The sequence below is a fragment of the Pezoporus wallicus genome, unplaced genomic scaffold (assembly GCF_028554395.1).
Source record: "Pezoporus wallicus isolate ANWC-B61680 ecotype Strahan unplaced genomic scaffold, APGP_CSIRO_Pwel_v1 contig_8783, whole genome shotgun sequence".
Taxonomy (NCBI): domain Eukaryota; kingdom Metazoa; phylum Chordata; class Aves; order Psittaciformes; family Psittacidae; genus Pezoporus; species Pezoporus wallicus.
Window position 1 is genome coordinate 323,330 of NW_026638848.1, and position 14,882 is coordinate 338,211.

General features: G+C 55.3%; 1 protein-coding gene across 2 annotated transcripts in view; it reads right to left on the bottom strand.

Moving 5' to 3' along the window:
• The window catches only part of DCHS1 (dachsous cadherin-related 1), a 49,867-nt gene that overhangs the window by 22,166 nt on the left and 12,819 nt on the right, over positions 1–14,882 (bottom strand). For both annotated transcript variants that reach the window (XM_057412675.1, XM_057412676.1), the window contains exons 3-6: positions 3,185–3,373; positions 2,840–3,071; positions 1,576–1,812; positions 120–1,139 (exon numbers count right to left, since the gene is read on the bottom strand). In XM_057412675.1, the coding sequence (XP_057268658.1) occupies positions 120–1,139; positions 1,576–1,812; positions 2,840–3,071; positions 3,185–3,373 (1,678 nt within the window). The remainder of the gene's footprint in view (positions 1–119; positions 1,140–1,575; positions 1,813–2,839; positions 3,072–3,184; positions 3,374–14,882) is intronic.

The window sequence follows — 14,882 nt, forward strand, 5'->3', positions numbered from 1 at the left end:
CACCACAGGGGTAGGAAGATGAATATTCTGTTGGGGCACTGGCCTGGTCTACATCACTTTGGACCTGCCCTGGGCCTCCTCCCCACCACCCCAACCTAGGAAGCCAGGAATTTCCTCACCTGTCTGCGTATGGATCAGGAAGTTGGGATCGTGCTGGAGCAGGCGGTAGGTGAGCCGGCTGTTCTGCCCAGCATCCCGGTCACTCGCCATCACCCTCCCCACACTGCTGCCAGGAGCCTGGTTCTCAGGAATGGTGAAGAAGTAACGCTCCTCGCTCAGCCGGGGGCTGTTGTCGTTCTCGTCAGTGATGCTGATCCGTACAGTGCTGGTGCCTGTTTTTCGGGCTTCCCCCCCGGCACCGCTGCCTCCCGCTGAGGCCAGCACCGTGAGCACGTACAGGTCCCGTGTCTCCCGGTCCAGAGCACTTTTGACATAAAGCCAGCCGCTCTCGGGCATGATGCCAAAGCTGGCAGCATCCCCATCCGCACGCAGGTGGTAGGTGAGAATCATGGATTCTGCATCGCGCGCCAGGGCCCGGACCTGCAGGAACCGCGTGGACACAGGGACACCTTCCTGCACCTCCACACGGTAGGTGAGTGTGTCAAAGATGGGCCCATTATCGTGCTCAGCTTGCACATGCACCAGCAGCGTGAACGTGGAGCTGAGCTGGGGCACGCCACTGTCCCGGGCCACAAAGGCCAGCCTGTATGTTGTGCTGGCTTCATACTGCAGGGCCCCCATGAGTCGCACTGCTCCCGACAAGCGTTCCACGCTGAAGGTGCCACCGCCTCCTGACAGCAGCTCAAAATTCACCTGACCGTTGGCACCACTGTCACGGTCCTCAGCCTGCAGAGTATACACTGTAGTCCCAGGTTCTGTGGCCTCTGGCAGCAGAATGGAGTCAGAGGGGGCTGGGAACACTGGCACGTTGTCATTCACATCCGACACAGAGATTTTGACGCGTGTGTTGCTATAGGCAGGAGGTGAACCACTCCGGGCCTGGACATCCAGAATGAGGACTGACTGGGACTCATGGTCAAGAGGCAGGCTGGTGCAGAGCTGCCCAGAGGCAGAGTCGATGGAAAAGTAGCCATGAGGATCCCCCGAGGAGATGGAATAAAAGATGTCATCAACATGGCCTGTGGACAAGCATGACCAAGGCCAGGTTGGACAGGGCTTGGAGCAACCTGGTCTAGTGGAAGGTGTCCCAGCTCATGGCAGGGGGTTGGAACTGGGTGACCCTACCAATCAGCAATAGTGATTTGAGTGCCCATCTTGCCTCCTCACTCCCTACAAACAGCAGCAGGGCTGGCCAGTGCTGTCTGCAGCAGACTCTGGTCGGGAGGTGCACAATAACACCATGTGCATGTACGCACAGATACATGTGCACACGTGTGTGTAAGCACAGGTGGGAGAGTATGCACTGAGCTGAGTGACAATTGCCTGGGTGCACATAGGGGTGTGCATGCCTCTGTGTGTGCATGGAACTCCTACTGTGAAGAAGTATGGTGCTGGACCTGCAAGATGATGCAGGGACAGGGAAGGTGACTGTGCATGAGAGGGACAAGCCCATACCTGGAGGGTTCTGGGCCCGGACAGCCCCCACACTGGCACCCTGCAGCATGTCCTCGGGCACTGTGAAGAAGTACTGAGCTTGCTCAAAGACAGGGGGTGAGACTGTCCCCTCCACGATGCTGATGTTCACCCGGGCGTTCGGCTGTGCCTGCAGGCCCCCACCATCTTGTGCAGAGATCACCAGCTGCACCAGGGTGTTGGCTTTACCACTCAGGGACCATGAGAGGGAGATGACACCTAGGGAAGAAAGCACTTCAGAGGACACTGTGCCTGCACCCCTGCCTGTTGCCTGGCACAAAGGGAACAGGCCAAACCATGAGCTTGAAAAGAAAGACCTAAGGGGCTGCAAACAATGTGCATCACAGGGCAGAGCTCAACGCAGAAGAACTGGAGTAAAGAAGAGGAACTCTCCTGGGAAAAACTCCCCAAATCCTCAATCTGAAGCCTAGCCCTGAGCTAAGCAGTGATGAGGGCTGGCGGAATTGAGCCAGAGGGCAGGTCCTGCGAGAGGGAAAGGAAGGAATAGGGCTTCCAGTGTGGGGCACAAGGTGAGGGTTATGACATAGCAGGTGGGATCTAGGCTGTGGAGAGGTCTTGGAGGTGATGTAGAACTGGAGAAACATCCTCAACAGGCCCTACAAAATATGTGGCTCTGCATTAGGATGGCTGTTAGGTCAGTCTCATCCCAGTCACATTCTGGGAACTTGGGGACAGTGTGGAGAGACCCCGATGCCTGTGCTGAGCACAGGACACCTTCCTGTCCTGCTGATATCCCCTGGCACCACATGCCCATGCACTCACCTCTCCTGCAGAAAGTGCTCTGGCTTTGATGGCCAAAGCAAGGCAGAGCAGATGCAGCCAGAAGGTGGGACTGAGTGGGACAAAATTATAGGGAAGAAGAGTAAATGGAGCAGGGGACAGGAAGGAACTGAGCAGGGAGAAGAAAATAAGCAGGATACAGCCTGATGGGGCAAAGTGAGCAGCATGCAGGAGGAAAGGTGCAATGAGTCAGGGACCGGAAATGATAGAGAAGGAAGACGTGACAAATGAGGAATGAAGCAGGAACAAGAGGTCAGAGACTGAGCCTGGGAAGGGGCTGCCAGAAGCCCAAGAAGCAGAGGCAGCTGCTGTGTGGCAGGGAAAGGAACAGCCATGCCCTGGTGGCAGCCTGTACTGCCAAGATGGGCAAGCAGTGACCCTGGGGCTGGCTTTCACCCCTGCTCCGACTGCTGCCTGCTCTGCCTGCCCCAGAGCTTGCCCTCACCCGTGTCCTTGTTGAGGGAGAAGAGAGGGGGTGAGTTTCCCAGGACAATGCGGTAGGTCACTCTCCCGTTCAGCCCCTCATCCTTATCGTGGGCAGTAACACGCAGCACTGCTGTGCCTGGCATGCTCTGTGTGCTGATGCTCGCAGCATACTCCAGCGGGTAAAACACCGGCCGGTTGTCATTTATGTCCTCCAGGAAAACCTTCACATACACCATGGAGTTCAGGCCACCCTGCAGAAGGATCAGATCAGAGCTGGTGCAAAGAGCAGAGGCAAGGACGACAGCACCCCCTGCACAGTGCTGAGTTAGCAGCATTGCATCCCCATGGCCGCTCCAGCACTCACCCCATCAACCGCAGTGATGGTGAAGTCGTAGGCAGACGTGCCCTCATCACGATCCAGCGGCTGCACAGTGCACAGCTGCCCCGTGTGCTTGTCAATGCTGAACTGCGTGGGGACAATGCTGCCGATGCCAGAACCAATGGAGTAGGACAGGGAGCCAAATGTGCCACTGTCTGCATCTGTGGCTGTCACCTGGAGGAGAAAAGGCACTACATGAGCGGAGCTGGAAACAGAGACCATCAGCCAGACCCAGCCCATCACCGCTCCACAACCAATGCTGCCCTCTGCTCCATGGTCCGCAACCAGTGCCCATCCCCAAAGCTGGCCATAGTAAAGCAGACTGGCAGTTACCTCCTCAGCCCTGCGATTCTTCTCCCACACAAGCCACACATCCTCTGCAGCCCTCCCGGAAGAGCATAGGTCCTCACAGGGCTCACTGGCTGCAGGCAGTGCCCCAGGCAGTGCTACAGGCAGCCATAGGGCACCAAGGAGCAGCCTGTGCTGTCCTGCGCCCCTAAGGGGACACAGAGGTAGGGGACCTGCATCATGCCTCTGTCCACAGTGCTGCCCTGGGTCACTGCACTACCAGAGTGCCTTGTCTCAGGTGATACCTTCCTTCTTGCACCGCTGGGAACACATCCATGACCCAGGTGAACAGACTTGCCTTAGCAAAGGAAAAGGCCATATGGAGGGGGTGCAGAAAGGCCAAGTCTCACACAGATGCCAAGGATCGAGCAGCCAAGCATCCCACTGCACCCAGCTTGATCAGCCAGGCAGGGACAGCCCTGGCTCTCTGCTCCAATCTTTTCTGCAAATCATAGAATAAAACCATAGAATTACAGAATCAACTGGGTCGGAATAGAGCTCTAAGATCATCAAGTCCAGCTGCTGCACAGCACTTCCAACGCCACCAACCCATGTCTAAACCTCCCATGGTGCAGCTTGAGGCCGTTTCCTGTTGTAGCATCCCTTGTTCCTCGGGAGCAGAGACCGACCCCCGCCCCACTCCAACCTCCTTTCAGGTAACTGTAGAGAGCAATAAGATGCTGAAGACAAAACCGGGAAGAAAACCGTTCCCCTTTCACCACGGCCCTGGCCCTGCCTTGCTCCCAGAGGTCTGTGCCCAGCAGCCCTGGGCTCTGAGGACGGTGACCGAGGGCGGCATTGCCCTGCGAAACCCATGGCCCCCAGAGCACCTGGAGCTGCTGCAGCGGCCGGGCCAGCAGAACACAGCTCCGGAGGGCGGCCCCGCTGCCGGCACAGGGGCTGGAGCTCTGCACGAGAACAAAGCTGGGGGCCAGAGCCAGGAGGGAGGCGGCTGGGCCAGGCACGGGTGAAGCGGAGTTCAGGCCTCGTCAGCCGCAGCTCCTCCCAGCAGCAGCGCTGGGGCCTCGGCTCCCGTGAGCGGCACCCGCGCCAAGGAGAGGGCCTGGCCGGGGGCTGCAGCAGCGGTCCTGGGTCAGGGCTGCACCTGAACCACCTGCACCAGCACCAGAGACACTGAGAGACGGCACAGAGCATGGCAGGGCTGCACCTGAACCACCTGCACCAGACACTGAGGACAGCACAGAGCATGGCGGGGCTGCACCTGAACCACCTGCACCAGAGACACTGAGGACAGCACAGAGCATGGCGGGGCTGCACCTGAACCACCTGCACCAGCACCAGAGACACTGAGAGACGGCACAGAGCATGGCAGGGCTGCACCTGAACCACCTGCACCAGACACTGAGGACAGCACAGAGCATGGTGGGGCTGCACCTGAACCACCTGCACCAGACACTGAGGACAGCACAGAGCATGGCGGGGCTGCACCTGAACCACCTGCACCAGCACCAGAGACACTGAGAGACGGCACAGAGCATGGCAGGGCTGCACCTGAACCACCTGCACCAGACACTGAGGACAGCACAGAGCATGGCGGGGCTGCACCTGAACCACCTGCACCAGAGACACTGAGGGACGGCACAGAGCATGGCGGGGCTGCACCTGAACCACCTGCACCAGAGACACTGAGGGACAGCACAGAGCATGGCGGGGCTGCACCTGAACCACCTGCACCAGAGACACTGAGGGACGGCACAGAGCATGGCGGGGCTGCACCTGAACCACCTTCACCAGAGACACTGAGGGACAGCACAGAGCATGGCGGGGCTGCACCTGAACCACCTGCACCAGAGACACTGAGGGACGGCACAGAGCATGGCAGGGCCAGGGAAGGAAAAGCAAGCCAGGCAGAGGTGGGACCTTCCCCCAGCCCCTCTGCTCTGCACCCCAGGGAGGACAGGCAGCACCTGCAACAGCCCCTGGCCAGTTACCCCTCACCATTTCCCCTGCCCAGTGACCCACATCCTCAATGGAGCAGAGGCAGTACCTCCAACATACCCTCAGCAGCCCTCCTGCCCTGCAGTCCAAGGGAACACCTGAGGGAGGAAGCTGAAAGCACAAGGACAACAAACACCACACTCCCTGTATGGGGCATTTGCCCCCCAGCCCCACAGCAGCTGCCAGAGGAAGCACCATGAAACAGGCTCCCCCTCCCTGCGTGTGTGTGTGTGTGTGTGTGTGTGTGTGTGTGTGTGTGTGTGTGTGTGTGTGTGTGTGTGTGTGTGTGTGTGTGTGTGTGTGTGTGTGTGTGTGTGTGTGTGTGTGTGTGTGTGTGTGTGTGTGTGTGTGTGTGTGTGTGTGTGTGTGTGTGTGTGTGTGTGTGTGTGTGTGTGTGTGTGTGTGTGTGTGTGTGTGTGTGTGTGTGTGTGTGTGTGTGTGTGTGTGTGTGTGTGTGTGTGTGTGTGTGTGTGTGCACTGCGGAGCACTGGGAGCCACAGGTGCCCTGACAGCAGCCCGGCCAGGAAGCAGTCTGGGAAAGTGGAGCCACCTGATTTCCTGTCCTCCATCCCCCTGCCCCAGCCCCCTTTGCTGTGGGAGCACAAATCTGATCCCATGGATGCTGCTGGGACCTGTACTTAGGTTACCTGTGTTCTGGCTCCATGCTGGATATCCTTCCTGGGGTAACAGCTCTGAGTGAGATGCCATGCTTGGTGTTTACCTGGTAGTGTTCTCTGCCACTGCAAGTGGAAATCACCTGAAACTGTCAGCTGCTACAGTGACTGGAATAGGCACTATGTGGTTATTGAGCAACCTCCTTGTGCTTACCACACTGAAAGTGCTCTAAAATGCATGGTGGTTGCTTTAACACGTGGCACAGCAACAAGCTCCAGAGCAGAGTAAGGTAGTTTCCTCAGCCGCCTTGGACCATGGGCTCTGGTGCTTCCAGAACAGCCTCACTTTCCCACCTTAACGACCCTCTGACAGTTGCTGTCCTAAGAAGAACACCCACAGGGGAAGCTATCTGGGCATCCAGCTTTCTGCCACAGGAGCTGGGTCAGATGTGGTTAACGGCAGAGCCGAGCTCTCACTATTGCACAATGCAGCACCATCTCCCTGGCTGCTCCTGGTACCCAGAGCCATGTCCCTGAGGACTGCCTCATGGAGCCAGCAGAGCACCATCTCCCTGGCTGCTCCTGGTACCCAGAGCCATGTCCCTGAGGACTGCCTCATGGAGCCAGCAGTCTGGCATCAGAGCCAAACCTGCTGTAGAGCCAGGGCAAGGCATCCTCAGAGAAGTTCTCTGTTCACATGTGTCCCGTACTCCATCCTGCTGTGGGACTGTGTGGACCCACAATCCAATGCAGTCCTGCCTGTACAAGCCCATGCAGGGTCCAAAGAGAGGTCATGTCATTGCTACACCAGCACCAGTGCAGCCAGCACTGCAGGCTTGTGCCTGGTCTTGGTCTAACTTGGAGGAGTGGTGCTAAATCAGAAAAAAAACAGGAAGAGCAAAGATGAGAAGGAGCAGCACGGTGTGGGGCAGCGTGCTTGGGGCCCTGCTGCTGCGTGGAGTGGAAGTGGAACACAGCAGAGCCCGATGTGAGCCCCAAAGGCAGTGAAGATCCTGCTGAAGTCGGGGTGATGTCTCCTGAGGACTTCTCTGAGAGGCAGCACAGGGTCTGCTCAGACACCAGGTACGGGCAAGCTGGATCCATGGGCCAAGGCCAACTGTATGAGGTTCAACAAGGCAAAGGGCCAGGTCCTGCGCTTGGGCCACAACAACCCCATGGGATGCTCCAGGCTTGGAGAAGAGTGGCTGGAAACTGTTCATGGGAAAGGACCTGGGGATACTGATTGACAGAGCTGAACATGAGCAGCTTGTGCCCAGGCAGCCAGGAAGCCCCCAGCATCCTGGCCTGGATCAGCACCAGTGCGGCAGCAGGGCCAGGGCAGGGATTGTGCCCCTGCACTGGGCACTGGTGAGGCCCCACCTTGAATCCTGAGTTCAGCTCTGGGCCCCTCACTACAAGAGAGACATTGAGGTGCTGGAGTGGGGCCAGAGAAGGGCAGCGGAGCTGGTGCAGGGTCTGGAGCCCAAGTGTGATGGGGAAGGGCTGAGGGAGCTGGGGGGGTTCAGTCTGGAGAAGGCTCAGGGGGGACCTGATGGCTGCCTACAAGTGCCTGACAGGAGGATGGAGCCAGGAGGGGCTGGGCTCTGCTCCCAAGGAACAAGGGAGGGGACAAGAGGAAACGGCCTCAAGCTGCCCCAGGGCAGGTTTAGATGGAGCTGAGGAACAATTCCTGCCCCAAAGGGTGCTCAGGCATTGGAACAGGCTGCCCAGGGCAGGGCTGCAGGCACCGGCCCTGCAAGGGTTCACACCCCGTGGAGAGGAGGCCTCAGTGCCATGGGGCAGTGGTGGCCTTGGCAGTGCTGGGGATGCTTGGACTGGATGAGCTTGCAGGTCTTTCCCAACCTAGTGGAGTCTGGGATTCTGGGATGCTGTGGCTGACATCCCAGCCTGGCTGGCTGCGTTGCTGAGCCCTCTGATGCAGCCTGCAGAGCACATGCAGTCTGGGACACGAGGCACACCTTGAGCTGTGAGGAAAATGAACTCCAAAAGTGCTCAGGGAGGCCTGCATTGAGTTTTCCACTCTTGGAAAGTTTTAAACCAAGTCTGGATATTTTTCTAGGAACTTTGCTGGAAGCCAGTGCAGGGCAGCCCCAGGCTCTGTATTTAGCACCCACCCCAAATCATGGATCCACATCTGCTTTTACTGTAGCTTACTTATGAGGCTCCTGACAGTTTGCTGAGACATAAGAGGGAGACGTCTAAATGCCAAGCTGTCCATGGCAGGGCCCAGGAAAACCTCCATTCAGGATTGTGCAAGGCCTGTTTCTTCAGTATGTGAAAGCAGGAGTCAAAGCTCTGAGCCTGAATGGAGCCCTTAGAGCATCCTCACCACTGACTCCTCTGAGCATCCTGCAGGCTAAGACTGGCTGTTCGCATGAGGAGTTGTGAGAGAAGTAAGGAGAGAAGGAGCAGGCTGCAACTGGGAACATGGCACCTGCATGAGTTTGCAGGGTCAGCATGCAGATATGAGATGCAGGCAGAGCTGTGGGGTCACCTCATCTACACAGCACACCTCAAAGCTCACAGCACCATCACGTTTGCACCAGGCACAGTATGCATGTGGCGTTTCTGCCCAAGACTATGGGATGTGCAGCTGCAGGCCCATGTGTCTGGAGCAGGAGTGTTCACAAAGCACAGGTTCAGGGAGACTCCCTGCACTGGATGAAAACATCTTATGTCATGTTGGATGGTGCTGATGCCTGAGCCCACCACTCTCTTCCAATGATGGGACTCCAGAGGGTGCTCCATGAGGCAGGGAGTATGGTGACCCTGATATCTAGAGTCCAAATGTTCCTATTCACAGACCCAGTCAGACGAGGAGTGAGAAGGAAGACATGGTGAATTGTTTCTATGGGTCACAGAGCAAGCCCAGAAGAGGGCACGGAGCTGCTGCGAGGGCTGGAGCAGCTCTGCTCTGGAGCCAGGCTGAGAGAGCTGGGCTGGGGCAGCCTGGAGAAGAGAAGACTCCTGAAGGGGAGACCTGAGAGCAGCTCCAGTGCCTAAAGGGGCCGCAGGAAAGCTGGAGAGGGGCTTGGGACAAGGGCCTGTAGGGCCAGGCCAAGGGGAATGGCTTGAACCTGCCCGAGGGGAGACTGAGCTGAGCTCTTAGGCAGAAGCTCTTCCCTGGGAGGGTGCTGAGGCGCTGGCACAGGCTGCCCATAGAAGCTGTGGCTGCCCCATCCCTGGCAGTGTTCAACTGTGTTCACCTCTGCCATGTACCATGGCATACCTCACCCCTACCTGCCTTTCGTGTCCTACACAGCTTCCTCATGCCCCACAACTGGGCACTAGGACTGGTGCCTTTCTCTTATCACCCCTAGTGAAAGGTCCATCCCCCCCCTGCATTGCCAGGCTCCTCCACCACTCCCTGTACAGGATACCCCTGGCCATAGAGTGGTGCCCCACAGTTCTGCTGTGCCTGTGCAGAGCCAGGTCCTGACCATGGGCTGGAGAGCATGGCCTGGGCTTGAGGCACTCGGGCACTCCTCACACCTGCCTTCCCCTTGCAGGGGAGGGAGTGAGGCAGCGCAGCTTGGCCTCAGCCTGCAAGCAGTGCCCTGGGCTGGGGCCAGCTGGAGATGGGGATTCTCCAACAGCGCAGGGTCAACTAAAATGTGGAATTCCTGGCTTCAGGACACAGTGACAGCGAATTGTACAGACTCAGAAAGCAACCGCCTGTGTTCACAGAGAAAAATTGCTAAAGGCTTTAAACTGAACAGCAGCAATGCTGGGCCAGGAAATCCCTCAGTTCAAGCTGCCAAGGAGGCAGCAGAAGCTCAGAGAAGCCTCTGGATCCTAGACCCTGGGTCTTACAAACAATTTCAACTTCCCAGGTCAGGCAGGGTGACACACAGCTGTATCTGCTGCTCATGAGCAAGGCTGAGTATGCAGTAACCATGTGGCTGTTGTGACCATGAATTAGTAGTGCTCAGGATCCTGGACCTCAAGCAAGACTTCAGCTTCTACAGGGAACAGGTAGGTGGGAGGGATCCCGTTGGAGGCAGCTCTGAAGGCCAATGGAGCTCAGGAAACAAGGCTTCAGGACAGCACACTCCAGCAGAGGAACAGCCTATCCCAGTACTCAGGAAAATAAGAGACATAACAGCAGATGGCCTTGGCTAAGCAGCGACCTTAGGGCTGAGCTGTAATGCAAAAAGGCAGCATATGGGAGGTGGGCACAGAGGGACATTGCAAAGCAGGGATTTATGAACATTGCCCAGGCATGCAGGGATGCTATCGGGAACATCAAAATTCAAGTGGGGTTGAGTCTTGCAAGGAAAATTGAGGGTGCTAAGAAGAGCCTCTATCACTGCTTTGGTGGTAAAAGGCTGAAGTGCCCATTTCAGAATGCAGTGGGTGATTTAGTGACAAAAGACACAGATAAGACTGAGACATGTGATGCCCCCTCTACCTCAGTCTTCAACAAGAAGGTCTGCCAGGCCTCCCTGCTTTTTGAAAGGGTTCAGAGAACTGCCAGACAGGGATGAAGATTGAGTGAGGACTTCTTGACTAAATTTCATCCCTATGAATCCATGGGACCCAACAGGCTGCATCAACTGATGCTGACAGAAATGGACTCAAAGGGCTGCTCTTTCGAATATGGTGGAGGTCACAGGAGATCCCTGACAACTGGAATAAAGCAAATACTGCACCCCACCTTCAGAAAAGGCCAGCAGGATGATCTGCACTCTTGTCAGCCACACATCGGTCCCTGTGAGAATCATAGCTCTAGTCTTCTTGGAGCCCGTTTTTGGCCACATGGAGGAGCCTGGGAGGGGAACAGCCAGCACATATTGACCATCCTTCTTGCCTTCTGTGATGCAGTGATGGGGTCTGTGGTTGAAGGGATGACGGCTGGGGGTGACAGCTGCCCTGACTTTTAGAAGGGTTTTGACACCTTCTCCAACAATCCTCCTATCCAAAGGTGGGTAAAGCCCAGGTTGCAGGGTTGGGCTCACAAAGCGGAGGTTCATGAGCTGTGCTCTGCCTGGCAGTGGTTGACAAGTGCAGCAGCACAGGGACCAGCCCGAGGACTCTCCTGCTTCACACCTTCAGCAATAAGCCAGTGCAGGAACAGAGTGCCCATTCGTGGAGGGTAGAGATGGAGCCAGCCTGGAAGGGAAGTGGCTGACACGCTCAAGGGCAGGGCTGCAAAGCCAGGGCTGGGCAGGCGGGAGGAACAGCCTGACAGGACCTGCAAAGAACTCAGTGAGGACAATGCTGAGCTCTGCTCTGGGAAGCAGAACACCCCTGCACCAGGGCAGGATGTCCTCATCCTGTTCCCTTACCCTCTCCTGCAGCACTGCCTTGGCTTCACTGCTCCCCTGCACTAAGCCCAGGATGATCCTTAGCACTTCCTGAACTTCTGCCTTGGGTGTTTTCACAGTCCCAGCATGTTCAGGGTCCCTCTTTCATACAACTCTTTGCACTCCTGGATCCTAGCAAGCGTTCTTGTGCTGGCACAGGCTGAGTTCCCAGGTGATACACAGCCAAAGGGAGAAAACATTCAGGAAGGGAGAAAGAAGCATGAGCCAATCCCTTTCCCAAGGGCCATGAGACACCCACTGTATTTGGATCCACAAGTTTATATTAAGGCAAAAGGCAGCAGTGGCCAGCAGGATCCTGTGCCCTTCATGTTAATGTTTCAGTCCTGGTTCATACTTGAGTCCTAAACAGATAGGTCAGCAATTTGAAGGTTACTGGGAAATAGGCTGTATATTTGATTCTTGTTGTTTCCTCCTTAAGTCAGACAAGGAAAATAAGAGAATACAAGAAAGAGCAAGTGACACACTGTGCAGCAGCACAAACCAAGAGCTTGGCTGCAAAGGAAATCCTGATGGAGGGCAATAAATATTTTGCTTACTAAATAAGTGAAGCAAGAGCAGGCAGAGGCAGGGGGAAGCCAGGGAGGATATGCCACTTCAGTGTGAGGGACAGCCTGAACCAGAAGTGGGTCAGATCCTGGTGCTGCTGAGGGCAGCAGACAACCTGGAGATCCAGTTGGAGGGCAGGGGTTGGAGGCTGATTCCAGGGTCAGAAACCAGCAGCATCCTTGGGGAAAAAGCTGTATTTCACTGAGACATTGCCAACAATGTTTAGTACAGGCAGTTGTTCACCAGCGCTGCAGCAGGCCCCAGAGCAGGACAGGGACAGGGGACAAAGGCACTCAAATGCTGGCTGCTGCTGGGTGGGCAGCGAGCCCTTACAGACAATCCCAGAGGGATGTTTTGCACGTCGGGAGCCTCTCTACAGGTACAGAACTTGTCTGCAACCACTAGAAAAAGGCTGAGGATGTTCTCAAGTCTATATCCATGACAAACAGTGAATATTGAGAGATAGGATTAGCCAGATACGGTAAACTTAGACTTAGGAGAATCAAGACAGTCGTGTGAATGCTTGTATGTACAAGGCAGGAGCATGATAACTGAAAAACACACCAAAGTGCAAAATGTTAAATTCAAATAGCTACAGTTTGGCACAATCACCATCTATGCTCCAGGGAGGAGGATTGGGAAAGGCCTGCGGATGAGAGGCAGAGGGAAAAGGGACAGGACAGTAAATGCAAAAGGAACTGCATAGCGTAGAGGTAGCATAAAGCTGGGAAATGCTATGGTTGGTTTTGCATTAAAAATCATAGAATCATAAAACAATTTGGGTTGAACCTTTAGAGCTCATCTAGTCCATAGCCTCTGCAATGAATGGGGACATCTTCAACCAGATCAGGTGGCTGATGTCAGGTCAGGAAAAGAAACTGGGTTAAAGTAAGACAAAATCTATTCTTCCTTCCTACACTGGGTGCAGATGAAATGGCATGTGCCCCTTGGGAGTCAAGAGCATGTCAAGGAACCCAAAGGATGAACTTGATGCTGTGTTTTGAAGATTTGTCTTTGATAGGTATAGAAGAGGCTGCTACCACGGGTTGGGGGGGAGGGCTCAGGGAATACACCTGGGACATTTTCTGCTGAAATCACTAACTGATCACTGAAATGACATGAAAACACGTCTGTCTGCATTCAGTTCCCAGCTGGGTTTGGATCTAGCAGGGGATGTCGAAGTCAAGAAGAAGGGCTTCTCTATATCCTAGGTAACAAAAGGAAGGCTAGGGAAGTGGTAGGCCCACAGCCAAAGGAGATGGGGGACACAGGACACGTAAAAGATTGGGGTACTTAATGCCTTCCTTCCCTCAGACTTTACCAGTAAGTCTGGGCTCCAGGAGTCCCAGAGGCTGAGGCAAGGAAGATGCTTCCTTGGTTGAAGAGGATCAGGTCAGTGAATTCTCAGGCAAACTGGACATACGTAAGTCCACGGACCCTGATGAGATGCACCCATGAGTGCAAAGGGAGCTGGCAGATATCATTGCAAGGCCACTCACAAGAATCTTCACTCAAACATAATGCTTGGGAGAAGTGCCTGAAGACTGCAGGAAAGTAAATGTCACTCCTGTCTTCAAGAAGGGTAAGCAGGAGGACCCAGGTAATGACAGACCAGTCAGCCTCACCTTGGTCAGGGAACATGAGGGAAAAGCTAACCCTGGAAACCGTTTACATGCACATGAAGGACAAGAAAATTGTTGGGAGTAGACTACATGGCTTCACCCAAGGCTGAACTTGATAAATGACTGGCCTGGAAGATGAAGGAAAAGCAGTGGCTATTGTCTACCTGGACTTCAGTAAGGCCTTTGATACTGACTCCCATCAGCTACTCACAGATAATGAAGGAGCTGGATGAGCAGGCAATGGGGTGGATTGAAAACTGGCTGGATGGCCTGGCCCAGAGAATGGTGATCAGCAGCACAGTATCTGCTTGGAGGCCAGCAGCTAGAGGTGTAGCCCAGGACTCAACACTGTGTCCAGTCCTGTTTAACATCCCATCGGTGATCTGTATGATGGGCCAGAGTGCCCCCTCAGCACATCTGCTGATGACACCAAACTGCAAGGAGGGACTGACAGGCTGCAGGGTTGTGCTGCCATCATGAGCAACAGTGAATTGGGCTAACAGGAACCTCGTGAAGTTCAGCAAGGGGAACTGCAAAGTCCTGCACCTGGGGAGGAACAAACTCAGGCAAGAGTCCATGCTGGGGGCCACCAAGTGAGAAAGCAGCTTGGCAAGAAAGGGCCTGGGCGTTCTGGTGGACACCAAGTCAAAGATGAGCCAGGAGTGCGGCCTTGCTACAAAGAAGGTGAATGGACTCCTGGGGGACTGCTGCCAGGAGGCTGAAGGAGGTGAACCTTCCTTCTGCTCAGCACTGGGGAGGCCACAAATGGAGTGCTGGGTCCAGTGTTGGGCTCCCCAGTATAGGAGAGAGATGGACATACTGAAGAGAGTCCTGTGAAAGGTCACCAAGGTGATGAAGGGACTGGAGCATTTCTGCTGTGAGGAGAGCCTGAGAGATCTGGGACCGTTCAGACTGGAGAAGAGAATTCTAGTGGAGGAATATCATCCATACATGAAAGAAGACAGCAAGAGGACAGAGCCAGGCTATTCCCAGTGCAACAGGCACAAACTGGAACCCAGGAGTTTCCCTCTGAACATCACAAAGTCCTTTTTCACTGTGCAAGTGACCAAGCTCTGGAACAGGTTGCCCAGAGAGGTGGTGGAATCTCCATCCTTGGAGGTACTGAAAAGCTGCTTGGACATGGTTCTGCGCAACCATCTCTGGATGGCCCTGCTTGAACAGGAGGGGTTGTACTAGATTACCTCAAAAGGTCCCTTCCGAACTCAACCATTCTGTGATCTCCAGC